This window comes from Lagopus leucura, unplaced genomic scaffold, assembly GCF_019238085.1.
Source record: "Lagopus leucura isolate 7727_CA_CO unplaced genomic scaffold, USGS_WTPT01 Super-Scaffold_100008, whole genome shotgun sequence".
NCBI lineage: Eukaryota > Metazoa > Chordata > Aves > Galliformes > Phasianidae > Lagopus > Lagopus leucura.
The window spans coordinates 27603-53274 of NW_024962265.1; the positions used below are offsets into that span (position 1 = coordinate 27603).

The following is a 25672-nucleotide window of genomic DNA, read 5'->3' on the forward strand; positions in this document are numbered from 1 at the left end:
CTGAGTCCTTCAAGGTCCCTTCCAACCCAACCATTCTGAGTCCTTCAGGGTCCCTTCCAACCCATCCATCCTGAGACCTTCAGGATCCCTACCAACCCAACCATTCTGAGGTCCCTTCCAACCCAACCATCCCATGATTCTATGATCTTTAAGGACCCTTCCAACAGAGGTCCATTTTTTTAGTTCTGTGATTGTTAAGGTCCCTTCCAACCCATCCATCTTTGACTCTGGGATTCTGGCATCAGTGTTCAGTTAAATTCAACGCAGCCTTGCTGCGATGCTGCCTTTCTCACTCTCCTGCCCTGTTTCCTCTTGCCTCCTCTCCAAGTTTGATTTGAACAGGAATATATCATCCCAGTCATTCTGCCAGCCAATATTCGAATGCTCGTGCCAGCTGCACTTTTGCCTTTTAAAGACAATCTCAAGCTGCATGCTCCATGGCAGAGCCCTGTGCCATGTTCAGAGTACACTCCTTTCTCCTGGAGGATCCTGCAGCTTTACCCAGCCCTGATGTTTTACTGTTCAGAGAGCTCCATGTCCCCGGAGCACTGCAAACCTCATGGGGAAAATCATTTGTTTTAAAAACGAATTTTTCTCTGATGATAAAATCTAGCAGCAGGATCTCATAAACAGCCTGATTGGATCAGATCTGCATCTGAAGCATCGCTGGAGTGCTGCTGGGTAGTGCAGATATCTGCACACTCTGGGTATTCCTCACTTCAAAAGAAGTAGTTCAAGAGAGTGGAAAACATTTCGACAAACACTTTGATAATGCCCTCAGGAATGTGCTTTAATGTTTGGTTGTCCCTGCTGGGAGCAGGCAGTTGCCCCTGATGAGTTTGTGGGTCCCTTTTGAGTCATTCTTCTCTTCATTCCATTCTATTCTGTGCTTCTCCATTCTCCTCCTTCTCTTCCTCCATCCTTCTTCTCCATTCTCCTCCTCCATTCTCCTTCTCCTCCTCCATCCTTCTTCTCCATTCTCCTCCTCCATTCTCCTTCTCCTCCTCCATCCTTCTTCTCCTTCTCCTCCTCCATTCTCTTCCATTCCAGACACCAGCAGGTCCATGAGCCCTGGGAAGATGTTTCTTGCCATAAAGCCCCAGCCTTCAGTCTTTGCAAACGCTTTTGGTTAAAAGCTCACAACTACTCCAAAACTGGGCTGTGTTGAAGGCAGAGGGTGGGACACAGGCAGCAATGCAACGAGCTAATGAGAAAATGACACTTGAGCTCAACTTTTAAGAGCTGGGTGGCTCTGCTAAAAGCTGCATCTGTTTTGGTGTTGACTTGACAAAAAGCCTTGAATTGGAGAGTTCATCATTTTCTGTCCCCTTGGGAAGGAGATCTCTGAGCACCAGGAGCTGGGAGCAGCCCGACGTTTATTAACTTGTCGAACTCACTCTTGCAAGTTAGCCTGAAGCTGGGCAGACCTCAAATTCACTCCGCTCCCCGTCGTTTTATTTGCAGCAGGAGGCTCGAATGCTTTTTCCTCGGGCTCTCGCTCCCCCTTGTGACCATGTGTGGCTTTTGCAGCCCATCGCATGCGTTAAACTCTCACTGTCTTCATTCTCCGAGCAGCCTGTCGTGCTGCTGAGTGCAGCCTCGTCCCCACACTTCTGGTGCCGCAGCAGGAACTGAGCCATTAAATTCCACCCGACTTTTCAGCGGAGGACCTGGTGTGTAAATAGTCTTAAAGGACGACATTGTTCTGCTCGTTCCATCCAGAATTGCTAATTCTCCTTCTCCAGTGAGACCTTTGCTCATGTTTTTTGGTGACCATGAAGACTTGGGACTCTTCTCTGCTTTGAAATATACTGCAAAGAAAGAGTTGCCTTGGTTCCCTGAGCCTGGTGCCCACCTCATCTCTCTGAATTGGGCACTTTTAAAGCTTTTTCTGAACTTTTCTTGTCCCTTGAATCTACGGCAGCCAGGCTGCACAGTTTTTTGTGGTGTTTTTGTTGGTGGTGTTTATGTTTTTTGCCAGTGAAAGGTGTAGAATAGAACAGCTCCACTGGAAGGGACCTACAGAGATCATTGAGTCCAACTGCCTGAGGGCCTCAGGGCTCAGCACTTCTAAGGACAAGATGTAGAGATGGGTCAGTGTTTGGACACGATGATCTCAGAGGTCTTTTTCAACCTGAATGATTCAGTGATTCTCTTGAACACTGATGTGGGCAGGCTGGAATACATGACCCGGTCTTGACGCAGACGTGCAATGGGACAGCAATCCTTGGTGCAGACGTGCAACTGCATGGTGGTCCTTGATGCAGGTGTGCACAGGTTGATGGTCCTTGGTGCAAATGGCTGCAGGATGATGAGGTCCAGCAGGACTGGACCCTGTGCAGTCAACTCACCCAACTTCTGCTAAAGACCCGTATCCCATTTGTTGACCCATACTCCTGTTTTGTTGACAGGGACAGCCAAGTGTCCTTGTTCCTTATTTAAGTATTTTGAAGGCTAAGAAGAGCGTGGGAGAGATAACCTGGAGTGTCAGCATGGCTTGTAAGTCAGCAGCTCTTCCTCCTTATGGTAACGGTGCTGGCAAACAATGGGAGTGAGTTGCTGCAGTTCACCAGGGAATCCTGCAAGAGCAAATCCTGTAGGTTTGGAAAATCTCAGCTACTTGTCCCTGGGGGCAGCAGCAGGCAGACTTCGTGCATTTTTGCTGGTAAGGTATTCTGTGTGTTGCTTGGAGCTGAGGATAAAATAGCCCAAAGCTGGAAGCAGTGCTGAACAGAAGCTGCTTTCACTCAGGAAGGAGGAGCGTGCCAGCAGGACGAAAATCTCACCAAAACCCAACAAACTTTCCCCAGTTTCTGTTCATGGAGGTGATTCACACAAAATCCATCTGTTTTGCAGTGAAAAGAGGAAAAGAGGAGGAAAACAAGGTGTGTTAACACTGGATTTTTCTGCCTGCTAGCAGCAGAGGGAGCTGCAGCTGAGTCAGCCAGCTCCACCTCTGCTTTTCTGAGCAACACACAAGTCCTTTAAGACTATTTCTGATTCTTCATACAGCCATGGGATTACAAAGTCTATTTGCAACCATATTGAGTTTAAATCCAGTAATAGAGGCATCTGGCTGGCTGCAGCTGCAGAAATGAGTTGGGCAAGGTACCCGACATGGTACTGGGGGCAGAAATGAGGAACCCAGCAAACTCCTGGAGCTGGGCACGGGGCTGACACTGATGGAGCTGAGGAATGGCAGCTGCTGCACTGCTGCTTTCCATATGCCAGCATGGATGGTGAGTTACTTACCGTGCTATTTTCATTCCCACATCACTGTCTGATGGCTCCTGTAGGGAACTGGAAGTCTCAGGAGGAGTTGGGCATGCTCAGGTCTCACTGATCTGCTTTTGGACACAGTGGTTTTGGGATGCAGTGATAGTGCCATTGGGTCCCAGTAACACTGGGATATGGTGACAGTGGTATATGGTGATGTTATACAGTGGCACTGAGATAGAGGGATGGTGTTGGGATATGATGATGTTGTGATGTGGTGGTGTTGGGATGTGGTGACACTGGGATGCAGTGACATGGTGGGAGGATGGCGTTGGGATACGGTGGTGTTGGGATACAGAGAAATGGAGATAAAAAGGCACTGAGGTACAGTGGCATTGGGATATGATGACACTGGGACATGGTGGCATTGGGAAACAGCAGTGCTGGGATACACTGACGTTGGGACACGATGGCGCACAGCTAGCAGGAGAGTCAATGAAGTTCAAGATCTCCTGGACATGCTCCCCTGCCAGGACCCTTCTCCAGCATCAGCTGCCAAACTGCAGATGACTGATGACACAGGACATGGTCCCTCTCCAGTTCCGTGGCTGCTTTGCATTAAGAGCCAATTGTATAGCAATTTGGGACCGGTGGGGAGGAGGAGTGGGAGAAAACACGGCGCATTTCAGGGGACTCAGTGTTTCATCAGCTACGGGATCAGCATAGCAATTATTATCTCTTTAACTATTTCAATTCTCATTATCAAATTAATTCCTCAATCAGATTCTGACATTGCCATAGCACCTGTGACACTGCAGCCATGGCTCAGGGCAGCGTGTGCTTTGTGTCGGTAGCAGAGAGGGCTGGAAACAGGAAAAAATGCTTTTCTCTGCTTGGTTTCTCTGATGGAAAGAATTCCCCAAGCAGCTGAAAATACATCGACCTTGCTCCAAAAACCAGGGAGGGCTGGGAGGCAGAAGGCGTGCATCTGGAGCTCAACTCGACGTTGTCCACGGGACTCATTTTCCTAGGTTTCCACTCATCTCTTTCTATTTTTGGAGTCGTTCCTCTCCGTATTTCTTCTAAAAATACTGAGGTCACCAGAATAAGAAGTTTATATGCTCACACAAAGCTATTCTTAGTGCTTGATCTTTGTCTACGAGTGCAGCCCATGCGTGGAGGTTGGCTCCGAACTCATCGTTCCTCTCCATGTCCCACGTCGGGTGCCCTCAGCGGAGCTTCCTGAGGCTCTGTGGATTTCACAGCTTCTTTCTGTAAGACCACGCTTCACCATTCAGCTCTTTGTTCCTCTTCTGTGATTTTTTTTAGCTTTTCACCCATATTGCGTGTACATCAGCAACAAAGAAGTGAGCTTTCGTAGAATAGAATATCTTGAGTTGGAAGAGACCCACGAGGATCGTCGAGTCCAACTCCTGACAACGTCGTGTTGGTAGTGATGAACTTTGCATCACGTGCAGCTTTGCTTATTGCTTCAAATTTGGTGGGGTTTTTTGGTGCTGATCAGTACCTTGCAAAGAGCAGAGCAGCAGATCTGTCCCCCTCTGTGATCTTCCCCTTTAGGACCCCTGGATCCTGGTGCTGTTGAATTTGGTGTGCTGAGATGAGCGCCACATGATGACTTCATTGAAATTCTGAATTTAAGTTCTGAGCAGAGTTTGTGATCCTGATTTTAACTCAACTGATTTGAATTCTGTGTGCTTTCTTGGGTCAGTGTGGAAGCGAACAATCACACTTTAAATAATGATTAGCCTAAGCCTCAGAATGCTCATCATCCTCATTAAGGTCATTATTTCAAGCAGCTTTGTATACTCTTACCTTAACACTCACCCCAAGCCTCTACCTTTGCTACAGCACAGCTCTTACTATTAACCAAACATCAACAGACACATGATCCACGTGGGATGTCATGGTTTGTTGATAGTTCTCCAGCCTTATTTTTAGAGCAGGTTTTAATCATGTCGAGCTTATTAAATTACAGTGATGTGTTGAGACTACAGTTGAGGTCCTAACATCCATTGGGCCATTGCTTCCCAGTGCCCTCTGAGAAATAGAGAATCATGGAATCACAGAACAGTTGTGTTGAAGGGGACCTTAAAGATCATGGAATCATGGTATGGTTGGGTTGGAAGGGACCTTGAAGACCATGGAATCACAGAATGGTTGGTTCAGAATCTTAAAGATCTTGGAATCATGGTATGATTGGGTTGGAAGGGACCTTGAAGATCATGGAATCACAGAATGGTTGAGTTGAAGGGAATCTTAAAGATCATGAAGTCGTGGTATGGTTGGGTTGGAAGGGACCTTAAAGATCATGGAATTATGGAGATGCTGGGTTGGAAGGGACCTTAAAGATCATGGAATCACAGAATGGTTGGGTCAGAACCTTAAAGATCATGGAATCATGGTATGGTTGGGTTGGAAGGGACCTTAAAGATCATGGAATCACAGAATGGTTGGGTTGAAGGGAATCTTAAAGATCATGAAGTCGTGGTATGGTTGGGTTGGAAGGGACCTTGAAGATCATGGAATCACAGAATGGTTGGGTCAGAACCTTAAAGATCATGGAATCATTTTATGGTTGGGTTGGAAGGGACCTTAAAGATCATGGAATCATGGTATGGTTGGGTTGAAGGGAATCTTAAAGATCATGAAGTCGTGGTATGGTTGGGTTGGAAGGGACCTTAAAGATCATGGAATCACAGAATGGTTGGGTTGAAGGGAATCTTAAAGACCATGAAGTCGTGGTATGGTTGGGTTGGAAGGGACCTTGAAGATCATGGAATCACAGAATGGTTGGGTCAGAACCTTAAAGATCATGGAATCATTTTATGGTTGGGTTGGAAGGGTCCTTAGAGACCATCCAGTTCCAACGCCCAAATATAGGCTCTTCTTCTTCTTTGGTTTGTTACAGAAATACAGGTTCTCCCCCTTTGATTCTCTGCGCAGTAAAGTTTCTCTGTAGGAGTCGTCTTGGGTGCACTGTCAGAGCAAAATGTTTGGAAAAGGGCTCCGAAAATGAAATGGAAGTGTCAGCAGTGGTGGGGCCAGGTTGGACTCCGGGAGTGCCGTAATGAGAACCCGCTTTGCAGCGTAACAAACACCATCATTGTTTTAGTTGCTCGTTAGTTAATGTTGTTCTAATGAGGCTCTGCTAATGGCATCATCTGACATTGGGCAAAAAGAAGGTTGGGGGAGTTAAAAAGAGCCTAATTAGCAAGTTAATTATAGTGGGCGAGGAAACGGCCCGGTTATATAAATCAGCTTCTGTTACGCACACACGGTAAAAACCTCTCTGAGCTCGGGGAGCAGAAGTGGGGTTGGAGGTGGGAATGTCCCACGGAGCTGGGGTTCCTCAGCCCAAAGGGAGCCCAGGAGCCTCCTGCTGCTGCACCTTCCCTGCCTCCTTCCCCAGCAGCCGCAATAGGAGCCGCCGGCACCCGCAGCATGCTGAACAAGAAGAAGTACAATGTCGATGGCGATGCAGGGAGAAAAGCCCAGGTGAGGGCAGCCCCCAGGCACCCTAAGGCTTTTTCCTGCCCCCAACATCCCTTTCTTTCTGTCTCTGTCCTCCTCTGATTCCCCAAAACCACCTCTTTTGGAGCTGGCTGGGGGAAATCCCTCCTTTCTGCAGAACTCCTTTATTTTCTCTCGGCGCCGCGGGGCTGGTCTGTGTTGCACTAGGATGAACTGCGGGCGCCAGAACCGCGGTGCAAAGACCCAGGAACATCCCCAACTAGAAGCAAAGCTTCTCTCATTGGCACATAAGGACTCGTGGCTCCTTGCACATTAACACTTGTGGCTCAGGTTTCTCAGATTGAAGCAGCTGGAGGTGGAAAACCACAGCATCGGTGCAACTCCTAAGCCACGCACCTGCAGCTCTCCAAGCCTTCCTATTCCCTCCTGATTAGCACAGCCAGCTGCCACCAGTGGAGGCATTTCTACTGGAGCTCAGGTTCCACCTGCATCCTCTCTGTCTGACCCATCCTGCAACACCTCTTGTTGAACAGAGCCAACGTGATGGAGATGCTCCCGCACGTAGAAACACTTTGAGAGGTCTGAATGCAATTGCTGCACCGCTGGGAATTACTGCACCTTGAATGGGCGACGTGGGGAGGGGAAATCCCAGCAGAGCTCTGTGATAGCAGTTATTCGTTCCCTTGCAAACTGTCTCCATGTTTCCCATCGTTGCACGCCGATAACCTGGTGCTTTCATGGAGTGGTTCTGCTCGCAGGGGTTTAAATGAAGAAGAAAATTTATTTCAGGCCAACAGCTTCTTAGGAAAGGAATCTAAACCCCACTGTGTGCTCAGGTACCCTGTCCCACCGGGACCCACTGTGATTCCCAGGGATGAAGGAGCTCCCATCACCTTTTCCCTGCTGCTTAACCCCCTCAAACTCAGCTTTATGTTCCTAGAAAAGGGTCAAATTCCTTATGCATAGGTGACTTCTTCAAGCAAAACCACCTTCTCAGAATACCCCGAGGGTTCAGTTAATAGACTCAACTAATGGTTTGCAGTAAATTGGAGATGTAAATATTTAATCCCACTGCACCGTGTCGCCTTGTATTTTGCCCATAGCAAAGTCCAAGGAGTTTTGCAAGTCGTGTTTCTGATTGTACAGAATGGGTTGGGTTAGAAGGGGCCTTAAAGATCATGGAGTCGAGGAATGGGTGGGTTGGAAAGGACTTCAATGGTTGGGTTGGAAAGGACTTTATAGAGCATGGAATCATTGAATGGTTGGGTTGGAAGGGACTGTATAGATCATAGAATCATGGAGTGGTTGAGTTGGAAAGGACTTTATAGAGTGTGGAATCATTGAATGGTTGGGTTGGAAGGGACTTTATAGATCATAGAATCATGGAGTGGTTGGGTTGGAAAGGACTTTATAGAGCATGGAATCATGGAGTGGTTGGGTTGGAAAGGACTTTAATGGTTGGGTTGGAAAGGACTTTATAGAGCATGGAATCATTGAATGGTTGGGTTGGAAGGGACTTCATAGATCATAGAATCATGGAGTGGTTGGGTTGGAAGGGGCCTTAAGGAGCATAGAGTTGTGGAGAGGTTGGGCTGGAAGGGACTTCATAGAGCGTGGAATCGTAGAGTGATTTGGGTTGGAAGGGGCTTCACAGATCATGGAATCATGGAATGGTTGGTTTGGAAGGGTCTTCATAGATCACAGAATCATGGAATGGTTGGTTGGAAGAGGTTTTAAAGATCATAGAATCATGGAGTGGTTGGGTTGGAAGGGGCCTTAAAGGTCATAAAATCACAGACATGGAGCAGCCCCACTGCTTGTGGAAGAGCACTGGGAGCAAGGGGAGCCTGATGGGACCGCATCCAGAGCCCAGAAATGGGACATGGGGACAAAGCCAACCTCTGTGGCCCAGCAGTGGGATCATCTGCAAGAGCAGGTGTTTGGGTCAGGTGGGAACCTGGATTGGGGCAGGCACTGATTATTTGGCCTTATTGAGCCAAAATTGATTAGTAGGGAGCTTTTCAACCAAGAGTGGGGACCAAATGAACTGCAGACAAAGAATTCTTGCAACGAGAGGCTTGTTGCAGGAACGGGTGTGAAGCTGCAGGCAGGAGCCTACCCTGTAGTAAATGTGTCTCTTAAAGCTCGTTTCACCCTAAGAAGCATCTAGACAGGGGTGGCTCTGCTCTAATTATCCCTCCTGCACATTATGAATCCGAGTAATTACTCCTAATGGCTCTGTGTGGCAGCTGCTGCTCACGTCCTTTTCTTGGCAGTGCTGACTGCAGCATTTGGGTCCCTGTTTGACCCAAGGTGGCCCATTTTTGAGGCAGGGGGAGGCTCAGCTATGCTCTCTGCCACTGTTTGTCCAAGCATCCTTAACTGACCTTGGGTGATAGAAATGCTCCTTCACACAGAGTGTGGCTGGAATTCATGACTTGGGGTGGTTTGGGTTTTGTCTATTGTACTTCTTTCACAGTAAGCAAAGGGATTTCCCATTCACTGCAAAGAACACTGCAGGGTGGGTCAATCCCTTGTCATTCTGCAGAAGCTGGGGAGCAATCGGGCTCTCCTGCAACAAATAACTTTTATTTATAGGGAAAATAAGTTTGCGTGGAAGGGGAATGGAAACCATCTACGTTCTGTGCTGTAAGAAGGCTCGAGGAGGAGCGTCAGTTATTCAGAGGAGGGCTCGGGATCCTTCTGCCCAGCCCTTGGGTTTTCCCACCTGCTCTAACCCCCCGTTTCTCTCCCCAGATCCAGTTTGCTGACCAGAAGCAGGAATTCAATAAGCGCCCGACGAAAATCGGCCGCCGCTCGCTGTCCCGCTCCATCTCACAGTCATCAACAGACAGCTACAGCTCAGGTTGGTGCCCCCCCCATCCGTGTGTCCTGTCCCTCTGTCTGTGCACCCCAACATCTACGTGTCCCATCCTGACACCCACCTGTCCCATGCCAGCATCGCTGTCCCCCATCCCAACATATGTGGATCCCATCTCAACGTCCGTGCATCCCAGTGTCTGCGTGTCCCACCCCGATGTCCATGTAGACCATGGAAAAGGAGGAGCGTGGGAAGGGATTGTTGCTTTTATCTCATCATCTTCACTTGTGTTTGGGTGGAAAAATAGGTTGTTCTGCTCTTAAAACTCTCCTTTGAACCCTCGTGTACGTCTCCTGCTGCCTTTCCTCCTCTCTTTCCCTTTCTTTTTCTCTTCCCGTTCTTTCCCTCCTCTCTTCCCCTTTATTTCCTCCTCTTTTTCCCCATCTGGTTTCCTTGGGCACTCCCAGTTTATACTGATAGTTCATTCCTGGAGCAGACTGTGAGCATTTATTAAAACCTAACGAGATCAGGCTGACTTCACCGTGTGCCCCACACATGAAATGTCCGACGTTTGGTGCTGATGCAGAAACACGACACAGCAAAGTCCTCGAAACAAACCTGGGGGAATTGGGTGTTTTTCTGGGAATGGGAATTGCTCACTGGGGGTGTTCTCACATCAACAACAGACCCATTCAGGATCCATGGCACAGTGAGGCAGTGCTGCTCACTACCTGAAACGCAGCTCCTTCTCCCTCTCCCTTCCCTTTCCTTTCCCCTTTTTCCCTATTCTCCCATTTTTCCATTTTCTCTCCTCTCCTTTCCTTCCCCTGTTCTCTGCTTTCCCTTCTTTCCCTTCTTCCCATTTTTTTCCCCCTCCTGTATTTCCCCTCCATTTTTCCCCTCCTGTTCCCCTCTTTTTAAAATTCCCTTCTTTGTCCCCTTCTTTCTTCCTCCCCCTCTTCCCCCTTTTTTTCTTTTTAACCTTTTTTTTCCCCCTTTTTTTTTCCCTATTTCATCTTTTCTGTTCTCCTTTCCTCTCCCCTCCCATCAGTGCACAAGAATCTGGGTGAGATTTGATTTACAAAAGTCGCCTTCAGCCCCAGGAGATCTGCAGTTCTACAGAGATCTCTGCACAGCTCTGCTATCCTCCCACAGCCCTCAGCATTGCACCGTGGGATTTGAGGTTGAGCAGCCCTGCTGCCCACCCTTGGACCCACACAGGGGTTTGGGAACAGGATTGTGGCAGAGACATTCCAGCAGCCCTTAATTCCTGCTAAGAGCATTAGAGCTGAGCCGTGTGGGGAGCCCAGCACTGAGCTCGGCCCTGGGGATCGCTGGAGGGTTTCCTGAGAGCCAGGAGGGAAAGGAGCTGGATCTGGGGTGCTGCCTGATGGCCGTGCCTCGGATCTTCTGCTGTGGAAATGCAAGCAGAGCCGTTGGTAGGGGATTGCATGGGCTCTGAGTTCTTGGAAGGTGCTGCAAATCCTTTTTTGGGTCATTCCCACAGTCTGGGTGCCTCCGTAGCGCTGTGGTTGTGGGCAGAGGTAGGACCGTGGGCTCAGCTCTCTGCAATGCAATTCATCCACCCTTCATGTCATTCTACTCCTCTAGCATTGTTTAAGCACGGAATTGGGGTAGAAAGATGCAAATCAGTTCTGCCTGCTCAGCAGGACAGCGTCCTGGAGCTCCTTACCTCTTGGAGACCTTCCCAGGAGAGATGCTGGGTGCTGAGAAGCTCCAATCTGGGACTCTTGACTCATAACAATTTGCAGTTCCAAAAGGAGCTCAGCAAAGGGAAGCTTAGAAATAAACTCATCGGAGGGCATTCGATGAGCGAGCTGCAGGTCAGTGGTCAGCTCTGCTCAGCTCCCCATGCTGCTCCAGGGGATGATTTTGGTGCCAGGTCTTGTGTTCATGCAGAACTGTGCCACTGTGAGCTGGGTGAAGGGCTTTGGGTAATGCTGCGTGGGGAGTGAGTGATGGGCTCCTGAGCTGGGTGCCAAGGGGCAGCCAGAGAGGAAGGGAAAGAAGAGGAAAAGAGAAAGAAAAGGAGGAGGAGGAGAAGAGGAATAGAAGGAAAGGGAAGAAGAGGTGGAAGAGGAGGAAGAAGAGGCAAAACAGTGTCTAAATGTTTCTTCCCTTTCCCTTTATCAAACAAGCAAAAGGAGGGCATGGTTAGTGAGCGTGGTGGGGATGTTTTGGTGGTTGAGCTTAGGGATCCCAGACCTCTTTTTCAACCCTAATGCTTTGAATATGAAAGCTCTGCTCCCTCTCTGACCTCCTGTTCTCCCCCAGCTGCCTCCTACACTGACAGCTCTGACGATGAGACCTCCCCCCGAGACAAGCAGCAGAAGAACTCCAAGGGCAGCAGTGATTTCTGTGTGAAAAACATCAAGCAGGCAGAATTTGGGCGTCGAGAGATCGAAATCGCTGAGCAAGGTGAAACACCGCGTTCCTTCCGCTCTGCCTCGTTCAGGGCTTGTTGCACTGCTCTTCCTTCTCCTGAAGGTGGAGATTTGCAAAAATGTGATGTTATTGAATCCTAAGTTGTAGGAAGAAGCTTCTTTGCTGGTAGAAATTTGGAAAATGTGATTGTATTGCATTCTGGGTCGTAGGGAAAAAACCTCACAGGGATGTGGGATTAGTTTTAGCTGTGCCCTGACTTCTTTGATGCCTCCATTGAAGCCTTTTGCTTCTCCATGTGTGGCACTGATGGACCTCTCTCCATTTTGCCTTTCAGAAATGCCTGCGCTGATGGCATTGAGGAAGAGAGCTCAGGGAGAAAAGCCACTGGCTGGGGCCAAGATTGTGGGCTGCACACACATCACAGCCCAGACAGCGGTGAGATCCCATCCATAACCTCCTCCTGTTTTATTTCAGTGTGGGACTGATGGAAGTGGGGCTGCTGAGTGCTGTGGCTGCCTGTCAGAGCTGCAAAAACACTTGGGTTTGAGTTCTTTAAGGTCCTGTCCAACCCAACCGTTCTGGGGCTCTGAGATCTTTGAGGACCCTTCCAACCCAACCATCCCATGGCTCTGTGATCTTTGAGGACCCTTCCAACCCAACCATCCCATGGCTCTGAGATCTTTGAGGACCCTTCCAACCCAACCATCCCATGGCTCTGTTATCTTTGAGTATCCTTCCAACCCAACCATCCCATGGTTCTCCAACCTTCCAACCCAACCATTCTATACTTCTGTTATCCTTTAGGTTGTTCCCTTCCAACCCAACCATCCCACGGCTCTGTGATCTTTGAGGACCCTTCCAGCCCAAGCCATTCTTCAATCCCATAATTCTATTGGTAGTCAAAATCAGTAACACAAATTCACACCACAGATTAGACGAACTTCAGATGGCCAGTGGTGAAAATGAATTACTCTCTGTCCGTGGATCTGTTCAAGCACCACAAATGCGTTTTGTATAACTGCAGGTGGTGTAGCAGAGATGCTCTCTGTAGCTCTTCCTGTCTCTTAATCATAGAATCACAGCATCACAGAACTGTAGGGGTTGGAAGGGAGCTGCAGAGCTCATCGAGTCCAACCCCCTGCCAAAGCAGGTTCCCTACAGCAGGTTGCACAGGTCGGCATCCAGGCAGGTCTTGAACATCTCCAGAGAAGGAGACCCCACAGCCCCCCTGGCAGCCTGTTCCAGTGCTCCGTCACCTCACTGTAAAGAAGTTCTTGTGCACATTGGTGCAGAACTTCCTATGCTGCAGTTTCCAGCCGTTTCCCCTCATCCTGTCTCCACTCACCACTGAAAAGAGTCCGGCCTCGCCACTCTGCCCCCCACACCTTAGATATTTATAGACCTGGATCAGGTCCCCTCTCAGTCTTCTTTTCTCCAGGCTGAACAGACCCAGTTCACTCAGCCTTTCCTCATAGCAGAGATGCTCCAGGCCCCTCACCATCTTGGTGGCCCTCCGCTGGACTCTTCCCAAGAGATCCCTGTCTTTTTTTACTGGGGAGCCCAGAACTGGACGCAGTGCTCCAGATGAGGCCTTACCAGGGCAGAGCAGAGGGGGAGGATCACCTCCCTCGACCTGCTGGCCACGCTCTGTGCAATGCACCCCAGGATGCCATTGGCCCTCTTGGCCACAAGGGCACACTGCTGGCTCATGGCAACCTGTCGTCCACCAGGACACCCAGGTCCCTCTGTGCAGAGCTCCCCTCCAGCAGCTCATCCCCATCCTGTACCGCTGCATGCCATTATTCCTCCCCAGATGCAAGACTCCACACTTGCTTTTGTTGAACCTCATCCGGTTTCTTGCTGCCCAGCTCTCCAGCCTGTCCAGCTCTTGCTGAATGGCAGCACGGCCTTCAGCCAATCCTCCCAACTTCGTATCATCAGCAAACTTGCTGAGGGTGGCCATCTATCTTAGGATAGGACACGATCCTGAATGTGGTTCTGTGATGCTGTGCTCCCTCTGAGCTTTGTGGGCATCTCTGCATGTGCTCAGGGCTGATGTGAGGTGTCTGTAAGGCACTGCTGTTGGCAGTGGTAGCCAAATCACATTTCCTCTATCAGATATGCATGGAGATGTGGTGGGTGGCGATGAATGCGGCTGTGCCGTGTGAAAGCTGTTGGTTCTCCTCCAAAACCAGGAGTGGCAGTGGGGATTTGGGAGGCTGTGTGGTGGGGATGGGTTGATGGTTCGGGGTCTTTTCCAACCTCAGAGATTCTGTAATTCATGGGCATGAGGGGGATGGGTCGATGACCTTGGAGGTCTCTTCCAACCTTAATGACTCCGTGTTTCTGTAAGTTGATATTTTGGATCTGTGTGAGGCCAAGCTCGGCTTTTTCCTGATTTTGTTCTTTCTTTCCTTTTTTTTTTTAATTTAAATCCAGGTCCTGATGGAGACCCTGGGTGCCCTGGGGGCCCAATGCAGGTGGGCTGCATGCAACATCTACTCCACCCTCAATGAAGTGGCCGCTGCCCTCGCTGAGAGCGGTAGGAAATGTCGCCTGCTCCGCTTTTCCTGCTTTGAAAAGATTTCTGCCTGCCCCCTCGTATCGACAGGCCTTACATTCACTGACATTCTCACATGTTTGCTTATGTTCTCCTCTAGTTTTTTTAGTTATTATTATTATTGTCTTCTAAATGTAGAATAAACCCACAGGAGGGTGAAATTACTGTGCTTGGTTCTTTCCATTAGGGAGCGCACGCTGGGCGCAGTTCAGTTCTATATGAAGTCCAGTTCTGCAAAGAGAAGAAATTCTTACGTGTCAGCCATGGCTTTGGCTGCAAGGGGTGAGGGAGAACCTTCTGGGGCCAGCATTCACAAACCAGGAGCTGCTGGCGTCCACCTGGGAGATGCCTTAATTCCAATCCTGCTCTACCTGGGTAGATTTTCACCACTCCCCAGACGAATTGAGGAATGGTTTGGGTTGGAAGGGACCCGAGAGACCATTGAGTCGTGGAACGGTTGGGTTGGAAAGGTCCTTAAAGATCACAGAATCACAGAGTGGTTCCCACCTCCCTCTCTGTGCCAGGATTCCCCGTCTTCGCTTGGAAAGGAGAATCTGAAGACGATTTCTGGTGGTGCATCGATCGCTGCGTCAACGTGGAGGGCTGGCAGCCCAACATGGTGAGATGTCATGGCCGTGTTGGAGCTCCAAGAGGGAGCCCCCTTCTCAATGGGGCTTAGTGCATTTCCTCCTGGTTTTAGGCACAGCTTTGTCTTTGGTGGGGAAAAAAAGAGCAAATTTAGGGGAATCATTTACAGCTGCCAAGTGTGCAGTTTGCATTGTGATTTGTAGCCCTAGAGCTCGTGATCTAAATGAGACGAATAGTAATTAATGCGAGGAGACAGGCATGGATCCACACTGTTTGTTTGCCAGTCTTGGCTTGTTTGAGTTTCAGAAAGAATTGTGAAGGTCAAAAAGTCCACCCACAAGTTGTGAATCTCAGTCTAGACACAATATTGGCTTTTTTTCTTCTTTTTGAGGAGTAGTTTCCCATTGAAAATGCCACAAATTGATAAAGTGAAGCTAGGAGAACATGCACACCAATCCCAAAATATGAACCTCTGGTTTGGGAGCTCCACATCTTCAGAGACAATGCGATCAGATGGGAAGTTCTGTATGAAACATGCTCAAATAATGTAAAATAAGGGGAAAATTGGGGAGCATTCTGAGCTTGCATGGTTGGGCTGTGCATGGGTATCATGGGGCATGACACGCATGGATGGGGCTTGGCTACAAAGAAGGTCCTTCGAGGGAAGATTCGGGTGCAGCTTTTCTCCCTTTGTGCCTTGTTGGGGTCAGAAGGAATTGTCAGCGTGGCGACACCGCGGTTGCTTTTCTTCCAGATTTTGGATGACGGAGGAGATCTCACTCACTGGATCTACAAGAAATACCCCAACATGTTCAAGAAGATCAAGGGGATCGTAGAGGAGAGCGTCACCGGAGTGCACAGGTAAGGGGAGATGGCAGATGCACAAGGGACAGCCTTTGGAGAAAGCCAAAGGTTTGGGCCTGAGCTCTCTGGAAAGGAGTGAGATGTGGCAGAGGAAATTATGATTGCTTTGGGGTGGGATTGCAGACAGGGAGAGCTGCAGAGCTGTGGCTTCATCTCAGAGTCATCCTGAAATCAGGGTGCTGCTCAGATCCTCAAGAGTTTCTATTTGTCCCTCCAGATGCTCTCCATTCATCCTAGCAAACCAAAACACTGCAGAACACACCTGGACGTGTTTTGCACTGATCCTCTGCTTTTCCCTTATTTCTCACAGGCTCTACCAGTTGTCCAAAGCAGGGAAACTCTGCGTCCCAGCCATGAATGTAAATGACTCAGTGACAAAGCAGAAGTTTGACAACCTGTACTGCTGCAGGGAGTCCATCTTGGATGGGTATGTGCTGCTCTCTGTGCAGCTACACATAAACATCTGCACACTGGGCTTCAGAGTTCAAATGTTGTGCTTGTGGGAAAATCATCCTGCAGAAAATGGCATTTCTTCCTCTCCTTCTCTCTAATTTTCTTTCTTTTTATGGAATTGAGCGTCCGTCCCCCTAAATTTTGGCCCAACTTTGCCAAAGAGAGGTGAGGTGAGGACAAGTTGCCTTCCCGCAGTTCAGACGGTGCTGGATCTGGTGGTGCTTGTTGGAGGAGTTGGACTCCTCCTCGTGGGTTCCTGCTGGTTGGGATATTCTATGGTTCTGTGGTGATGATCCCAGCAGCTCAGTCAGCCCCAAACAAAGGAGAAGTTGGACTTCACACAGTGGCAGAGCTGCACCACGGATGATGAACTGAATACGTAGAAATGCAGGCACATCTCCTCCTGCTGAGCTGTGCTCACACTGCTACGCTCCCCTCTCACCTGGTAGCACCAGGGCATCTCAGAGCTCCAAAGTGGGCTTCTTGCTGACCACAACAGCATCTTTTTCCCAAATCTTTTGGAGCACCTCGTCCCTCATCTCGGCTTTGAAGCGGTCTTCTTGGTAGAGGCTGTTGTGACCAAAAGGGAAGAGGATCCATGTTTATAATACGTGTCCTGGTAAGAGGACGTGAAGGTGACCCTTGAAACGACTGCTGCTTCCCTGCACGATCGTGCAGTTTCATCCCCACAGTTCTGCATTTTGGAACAGCTGGTGCTGGATGTCATCTCCAGACAACTGGAAGAAAAGGAGGTGATCAGGAGTAGTCAGCATGGGTTCACCAAGGGGAGGTCGTGCTTGACCAACCTGGTGGCCTTCTGTGATGTTGTCTCTGGCTGGGTGGATTGGGGGAGAGCAGTGGATGTAGTCTGCCTTGATTTCAGCAAGGCTTTTGATACTGTCCCCCATGCCATCCTTATAACAAAGCTGTGGGATGGACGAGTGCACAGTGAGGTGGGTTGAGAACTGGCTGAGTGGCAGAGCACAGAGGGTCGTCGTTGGCGGTGCAGAGTCTGGTTGGAGACCTGTGAGCAGTGTTGTCCCCCAGGGGTCGGTGCTGGGTCCTTGTTCAACATCTTCATCATTGACCTTGATGAGGGGATGGCGGCCACCCTCAGCAAGTTTGTGATGATACGAAGCTGGGAGGATTGGCTGAAGGCCATGCTGCCATTCAGCGAGAGCTGGACAGGCTGAGAGCTGGGCAGCAAGAAACCGGATGAGGTTCAACAAAAGCAAGTGTGGAGTCTTGCATCTGGGGAGGAATAATGGCATGCAGCGGTACAGGATGGGGGATGAGCTGCTGGAGGGGAGCTCTGCACAGAGGGACCTGGGTGTCCTGGTGGACGACAGGTTGCCATGAGGCAGCAGTGTGCCCTTGTGGCCAAGAGGGCCAATGGCATCCTGGGGTGCATTGCAAAGAGCGTGGCCAGCAGGTCGAGGGAGGTGATCCTCCCCCTCTGCTCTGCCCTGGTGAGGCCTCATCTGGAGCACTGCGTCCAGTTCTGGGCTCCCCAGTACAAAACAGACAGGGATCTCTTGGGAAGCATCCAGTGGAGGGCCACAAAGATGGTGAGGGGCCTGGAGCATCTCTGCTATGAGGAAAGGCTGAGTGAACTGGGTCTGTTCAGCCTGGAGAAAAGAAGACCGAGAGGGGACCTGATCCAGGGTTATGAATACCTGAGGTGTGGGGGGCAGAACGGCGAGGCCGGACTCTTTTCAGTGGTGAATGGAGACAGGATGAGGGGAAATGGCTGGAAACTGCAGCATAGGAAGTTCTGCACCAATGTGCACAAGAACTTCTTTACAGTGAGGTGACGGAGCACTGGAACAGGCTGCCAGGGAGGTGGTGGAGTCTCCTTCTCTGGAGATGTTCAAGACCTGCCTGGATGCCGACCTGTGCGACCTGCTGTAGGGAACCTGCTTTGGCAGGGGGTTGGACTCGATGAGCTCTGCAGCTCCCTTCCAACCCCTACAGTTCTGTGATTCTGTGATTCTGTGACAGCTCTTCCTTCTAATGATGCCCCAGGGCCTGGCCAGAGGCAGCTGTGTCGCTGTGTCATTGGGGGCTCGGGTGCCTGGTGAGGAGTTGCTCCCAAGTTCTGAGTGTCTGAGGGCAGAGTTGTTATTTTGCTGCACCTTTCAGCAGGCTGAAAAGGTTGGAATCCTTAAACAGATTCGTTATTTCCTTGTGATTCCACGTTTCATTGATCGTCTCGATCGGGATGGGGGAAGGCTGGTCGTCTCAGCTGCGACAGGACGGGCACTGAGATGGGGCTGAGGGAAACCTGAGCCAAGGTGCAAGGAAACCTGCTGGAATTTTAATCTGAATTCCTCAGGAAGTGTGGGGGAATTTCACCTTCCCTGCACTGCTGACCTATTTCTGCACGCCAAAAATAGCCTGCGATGTAGGGCGCTCCTGGGGAGGAGGCAGAAGGAGAATGGGTGGGAGGGGGAGCTGTGCTGGGGGACAGCAGCGGGATTCTGGCAAGCAAATACCGCCTCTGCGTCTTCTGCAGGTGTTTCCATGAGACGTCGTGGCTTTTGTTAATAAAATGGGACACAAAGAAGATATTTTGGAAAAGATTTTAGAGATCTGAACTGAAAAATATGTATATGTGTCTGTGATCAAGCCCCAAATCTGTCCTCTTTGTTCCAATTCTCAGCACCCAAATTGGCCAAAGGGGAAACTCCCATGTGGGAATAGAAACGATTCCTGTTCCTGCTGCTGGAGTTTAATTCTTTGTTTCTGTTTCCTTAGCCTGAAGAGGACAACAGACATGATGTTTGGAGGGAAGCAGGTGGTGGTGTGTGGCTATGGGGAGGTAAGGGCTTCCGCTGCCCAGACGAGGGCTCTCCTTGCGAGATGTGCAGCAGAAACCAAACCTGAGCTTTAAGATGTGTCACTGCTCCACGCTCAGTGCATGAAAATACCAACAGTGAAATGTTAAGGGACACAAAAATACCTGCGGTGGCAACGACCCGGGGCTGAGCTCTGTGGGCGCACAGCTGTAGCGATGTGTGCTGAAAGCTGCTCAAGAAATAGAAGCGAGGTTTGCCTTATTGATGTGTTTTCACCCTCAGATGGAGGGATCCTCCTGAGAAAGCAGTTCCACTTTAGGGAGGCGTTGGTCCTTATCAGCACTGCTGCGTTCCCTGCGGTACGGGGGGCTGACCCTCAGGGATGGAACTGTGACACCTCCTAAACAGAGCAGAGGTTGTGCAGAACCCTGGCATGTCCCCTGAGATAAATGTCATCTCTTGGTGTTGTTTGTCCTTCTGGACACAAGGACGACTTGGGGGAGGGAGGGTAAAGAGCTCTCAGAAAGCCAAATAATCAGCACTGTCATGTCTTCAGCTTCGAGCCGAGCTGCAGCCCGACCCACGTCCTACATTGCTCCAAACCTGAGAATGTTGGGCAACCTGAGTTTAGCACTTGTCTATTTTTTTGTGCCTCTTCTACCTTCCCGTGCCCCAAATCTGGGAATCCTGCATGCCTCCAAAGTCCCTCATCTTCCTCCTCTCCCTCCCAGGTGGGCAAGGGCTGCTGCGCGGCGCTGAAGGCCATGGGCTCCATCGTCTACGTGACTGAGATCGATCCCATCTGCGCCCTGCAGGCCTGGTAAGCACCCGGCCTCCCTCCTTTCTGGGGATGTTCTGCAGGAAAATTGTGCACGAAGCAGTGGGAAGCGCTTGCAGGATGTTTGGGTTTGACCACCCTCCATAAGCAGAATGTCTGCGTTTCCATCACCATCACCTGCAGAATTTGGGGGTATGACCTCCAAAAGGGATTTGCAGCGGGAAGAAGCAGGAATTGGGACAAGCTGAGAGATAAGAGTGGGGAAAAAAGAAAATAATTGTACAGTAACTGCGATTTTGTAGCTCAGCAGAGACAGAAATAAGCTCTCAGGGGAACGGCTGACAAATCCTCCAAAGTCCTGCCCTGGTTCTGCCATGTGCAGAGCGCACCTTCCTCAGTGAAACAAACAAAAATGGGCATTTTTGGATGCTGAGTTTGCAACAGAAGGGTGTGAAACCCCCAAAATCCACTTTTTAGTATCACATCTTGCGCAGGAGACCCGAATCTCTATGCTTCACCCCAGAAGTGCTTGGGGCACGGTGTTGCTCAGCGCTCCGTGTTGGCTGTCGTGCCGTGTTAAGAGGTTAAAATGAGTTTTTTATGAGAGGTTTTTTTTTTCCTCTGTTTTTTGGCACATTTGTTGTTGCTTTTCCCACGACCTGTTTTTTTTTCCCTCTCAGCATGGATGGGTTCAGGCTCGTGAAGCTCAACGAAGTCATCAGACAGGTGGACATTGTCATCACCTGCACAGGTACGCGGCGCTGGGGTGGGCAGACGAGCACCCAGCTCTAAAGGAAAGGGCAGAAAATGGGCAAAGTCACACCCATAATTTGCGTTTTTGTGCCTGCTGATATTTCTGCATTCTCTTTTCACAGGCAACAAGAATGTAGTGACCAGGGAGCACCTGGACCGGATGAAGAACAGCTGCATCGTCTGCAACATGGGGCACTCCAACACTGAGATCGATGTGGTGAGCGCTGCGTAGCACAGGGTGGGTTCTGCGGGGCCGTGGGGAGCTCCTGGCCCCACTTCAGCGTGAGATATTGAGTAAAATAACCCACCCATCCACTGCACGGCACTGCCAGGAATCCCACAGGATGTCTGTGGTCTTTAAGGACCCTTCTAACCCAACCGTCCCATAGCTCTACAATCTTTAAGGACCTTTCCAACCCGGCCGTCCCGCGGTTTTATGATTCTTTGACCATTTGCTTGCTGTCTTTCAGGCAAGCCTGCGCACACCGGAGCTGACCTGGGAGCGGGTGAGGTCCCAGGTGGACCACGTCATCTGGCCAGATGGGAAGCGAATAGTGCTGCTGGCGGAGGTGAGAGGCACGGAAAGCGACCGCCTCCCGCTGCAGGAGCGTGGGGAGACCGTGCCTCGCCCCAGGAGGGAGGCACAGCCTCAGGATTGGGTGCTTTTCCTCCCCAGGGCCGCCTGCTGAACCTGAGCTGCTCCACGGTGCCCACCTTCGTGCTGTCCATCACCGCCACCACGCAGGTGAGTGGGGTTGGGGGGGGGCTCAGCCCGTAGCACGCGGCGCTGACTCACCGAGCGTCCCCTCCATGCAGGCTTTGGCTCTGATAGAGCTGTACAATGCTCCCGAGGGCCGCTACAAGCAAGACGTGTACCTGCTGCCAAAGAAAATGGGTAAGGACGTGCTGGTTGCCTTCTCTTGTTCTTTATTTCCTCACCAGTGTTGAGCAAAGAGGTTTTGCCGTGCTGGGCATCATCCTCATCCGTCCTCACCCTCATCCTTGTGGCCCAGGGCTAATGGAGGTGCTGTTGGACACTTCACTTCTCCAGACCCAAATCTGGAAGTTGGAAGAGGCGCAGCTCAACAGCCTCATTTTGATACATTTGATATATATATATTTTTTTGAGCTTTGAGGCTCCTCTCTCAATCTGTCTCAATTCCGACAGCGAGTGTTTATGGGACATGGAGTGCTTCCAAGATATGAATGCTTTGAGAAGGTCAGGGGGAGGGCAGCTTCTGTCTGGGCTGCAGAACAGCTTGCCCAAAGGTTTGTTTTTTATCAAAGAAAAGGACAAAGCCACTTCATACCGCAGCAGCAAAGGCGAATCTCTGCCGTTCCGGCATTCGTGCTGCGACGCTTTGTGAAACTGTCAATGCTTTGTGCAGGGGATGGGCGGTGGGAGCTCTTTGCCTCTTTCAGAAGAGCTGCAGGGAGCTGTGCTTCGAGCTCTGCTCTCTCTGCTGCTCGTCGCTCAGAGCTGTGCTCCGCTCGTTGCTTGGAATATTTCAGATGAGTACGTGGCGAGCCTCCACCTCCCGACATTCGACGCGCACCTGACAGAGCTCACGGACGAGCAGGCCAAGTACCTGGGGCTGAACAAGAACGGGCCCTTCAAACCCAACTACTACAGGTGCAGCTCCTGTCGGCCACGGAACTGCGGAATCGTGGAATGGTTGGGTTGGAGGGACCTTACAGCTCATAGGATTGAGTTGGGTTGAGTTGGGAGAGTCCTCAAAGCTCCTGGACCTCGTTGGGTTGAAGGAACCTTAGAGACTGTAGAACCGTGATTGGGTTGGAAGGGACCCCAACGTCCCAGCGCTGCTGTGGGCTGGGTGCCCCCCAGCTCAGGCCGCCCATGGCCCCATCCATGGCCTCAGGCACCTCCAGGAATGGTGCACCCACAGCTTTGGGCATCAGTGCCAGGGCTGTATCACCTCTGGCTGAAGGATTTCCTGTCCTCAGTCTTGCTCAGAGCAGTTCCCTGTTGTTCTGTCACCATCTGTCCATGTACAGATGCACTCTCCTCTGTTCCTGAGTTCCTCCAAGTTCCTCTCCAGGTCTCCCCAGCACCTCACTCCTGCCCTGGTTGCACCCAGGCTGAGGACTCCCTGCATGGCAGCTATTCCCTCTGCAGTGCCCCTGGGCAGCTCTCAGGCAACCAGGTTATTTTTGAAGCCTGACGCAGCGGGGCTGGCGCTCAGCAGCGCTTGGGCTCACACCAGAGAGGAGGCACTGAAAAACCCCACATTTCTGTGGGTCAGTTCTCCCTCCAGGCTGAGGATTTGGGGTGGTGACTCCGCACACACACACACGCAGTGTAACCAAAGCCACCCAACCCAAAAGCCAATGTGGACTTGTCCAAAATTTCCCCTCTGTTTCTGATAAGTTCTGCTGCTCTAAGCCAGGTTCGGGTGCTGGAGGTGGCAGTGCAGCTCCCTGTGCCCTGAGCTGATCCCAACCCACAGCCCTGTTGGCGCCGCTGATCTTCCCCTTCCCTCCCCCGGACTAAAAATATCTCCGAATTCCGAGGGAGGAGACAGGACCTGGCTCCTTCCAACACCATTTCAGCCAACACCAGGTGTTGGATGCACTGGTTCCTGTGGCTCCCTTCCAACTCAGGACATTCTATCATTTTCTTAGTGTCCAGTCCAAAATCTCACCGTTTCTGTGTGCCGAACCCTGGTTTTCTCTCTTTTCCAGGTATTAAGTTCCTGCCGCTGTCGCCACGAGGAACAGAACCCAAATCCTTTCTCAACTACTGTACAGGATGAAGCAGCGCAAGCTTGCTACGCTCGAGCCGGGCTTGCTCTCGTAGTAGACCGTGTGTTAGGTTATTTATTTATTGAATTAGAGTTCTGTGCGCGGCTCTGCCTCGTGTTCGTGCTGCCGCGGACTGGGAGACGCTCCGTTTCTTTCCCTTCGTTTCGTTTCTCTCTTTGTGGTCGTTCCCATTCGGGGCTGTGTGAGGATGAGGGTGAGGAAGGAGCCGATGGGGTGGGGACTCCGCTGCGCTGCGCTGCTGCTCCGTTCCCAGTGCCAAGCTTTGCCGTGAACCAAAGTTTCCTTCCTGCTGCTCGCGTGGTTCCGAATCACGGCCGGAGCGCGACGGCCGACGGCACCCACGTCAGCTCCTCTGCAGCCTCGTTGGGAACACGCAGAGTCTGATTTCCCGGTGACGTTCCTCCATCACATCCATCAAACCTCCTCTGGGCGGAGGAGCCGCCTGCGCCCCGTCGGCGTCCAGTTGGGAACTGCCGTCATTCCGCGATGGAGGTTGGCCAACTGTTGGCCACAAAGCGGAGCTGCAGGGCTGGTGTCCCAGCACCCCTCGTCCCTTAGGCACCGCTCGATCCACCTGAAGATTCCTTCATCCACCTCTGGCCGCTGCCTGCTGCAGCTCCTCGCCGTGTCCTCGCCGTCACTCACGCACAAGAGAGGAGGAGCTGTGGAAGCGCGGCCCCGCAGCCGCGTCCTGCAGCCAGCAGTTCTCCCTGCTCCACAACTGTGCCCAGATCGGAGATTTTGGGAAGAGTCCGCGGAGCTGTTGGATGTTTTATGCTGGGGGCAGCGCTGGGCCGAGCGTCTGTCCAGGAAGTGTTCCTGCACTGAGCTTCCCAGCGCCGAGCGTCCCTACGTGGCTCAGTTTCCTGGTGCTGAGCATCTACACACTGGGCACCCCAACGTGGAGCCTGGCACCCCAAAATGGAGCTCAGCACCCCAAAATGGAGCTCAGCACCCAACTTGGATCTCTGGACCCCAGCATGGAGCTCTGGATCCCCACATGGAGCACAGCACCCAACAAAGAGCTCAGCACCCAACTTGGATCTCTGGATCCCCACATGGAGCTCATGCCCCCAAATGGAGCTCAGCACCCCAAAATGGAGCTCAGCACCCCAACAAAGAGCTCAGCACCCAACAAAGAGCTCAGCACCCAACAAAGAGCTCAGCAGCCAGCACGGAGCTCAGCACCCCACACTGAGCTCACCGCTGCCCCAGGATCATCTCTCCCGGCGGCCGTGCCGATTTCTAAGCCCTGATTTACCTTCATTTCTCTTCCAGGTGATAGGACAAAAAAAAAATAATCAAAAAAATTACCCCCCCAAAATGGCCCCACCTTTTCCCACCTCTATTTTTAAAGTCCTTCTCCGTGTCATTCTGCTTCTCCTGTCAGCTTTTCCGCTTGCTTGGCTTTTCCTAATCAATCTGGAATTATAATATTCTGTGATCATCTCTAAATTAAAACGTGTAATTTTTTTTTTCTTCTTCTTCTTTTTTTTTTTTTTCTTTTTTTAACGTAACACATTTTTAAAGAATTAGGAAAAGGAGATTTAGGTAACACCAGCAAAATCGCATAAGGAAAATAATTCAGTTCTGATCTTTAGAAACAAATGAGACAAAACCCATCATCGTCAGCTGCAGAGAGGGCAGCAAAACTTGGAGAACATTTTCAAAAGGATGTTTTAATTATTGATGTCTGAGTGATTGTATTAGAGCAGCAATAAAGACTCTGTAATCTCAAAACGGAAATAAAACATTGGAAAACCGACGTGCTCCAGAATTGGGGATGAGGGATGGGATGCGATGGAGGTGAGGAGTGGGATGGGGTCGGGATGGGAGTGGAGTCAGGGTTGGGCTTGGACTTGGAATGGGGAAGGGGATGGGGATAGAGTTGGGTTGGGATAAGGCTGGGATGGAAATGAGAATGGATGGGATGGGATTTGGGTTGGGATGGGATGGGGATGGGGATGGGATGGGATGGGATGGGATGGGGATGGGATGGGATGGGATGGGGATGGGATGGGATGGGGATGGGATGGGATGGGGATGGGACCCCAACCCCCGTCTGGATGTGGCAAATATTTGTTGTATGGCACCAGTGTGGGGTCACTGCCCTCCCCTCCACCCACTGCCTCACTGACAGCCTCCAGCTCCACCCT

The 25672-nt window shown here is 50.8% G+C and overlaps 1 protein-coding gene across 2 annotated transcripts in view; it reads left to right on the plus strand.

Moving 5' to 3' along the window:
- The window catches only part of AHCYL2 (adenosylhomocysteinase like 2), a 44848-nt gene extending 19567 nt beyond the window's left edge, over positions 1–25281 (plus strand). For both annotated transcript variants that reach the window (XM_042872469.1, XM_042872470.1), the window contains 16 exons: positions 9469–9577; positions 11828–11971; positions 12273–12373; positions 14378–14480; positions 15023–15117; positions 15841–15947; positions 16261–16377; positions 19161–19224; positions 19933–20021; positions 20660–20730; positions 20855–20949; positions 21203–21301; positions 21409–21477; positions 21549–21627; positions 22245–22365; positions 23436–25281. In XM_042872469.1, the coding sequence (XP_042728403.1) occupies positions 9469–9577; positions 11828–11971; positions 12273–12373; positions 14378–14480; positions 15023–15117; positions 15841–15947; positions 16261–16377; positions 19161–19224; positions 19933–20021; positions 20660–20730; positions 20855–20949; positions 21203–21301; positions 21409–21477; positions 21549–21627; positions 22245–22365; positions 23436–23442 (1470 nt within the window). In that variant the 3' untranslated portion in view covers positions 23443–25281. The remainder of the gene's footprint in view (positions 1–9468; positions 9578–11827; positions 11972–12272; positions 12374–14377; positions 14481–15022; positions 15118–15840; positions 15948–16260; positions 16378–19160; positions 19225–19932; positions 20022–20659; positions 20731–20854; positions 20950–21202; positions 21302–21408; positions 21478–21548; positions 21628–22244; positions 22366–23435) is intronic.
- Positions 25282–25672: the final 391 nt, after the last annotated feature.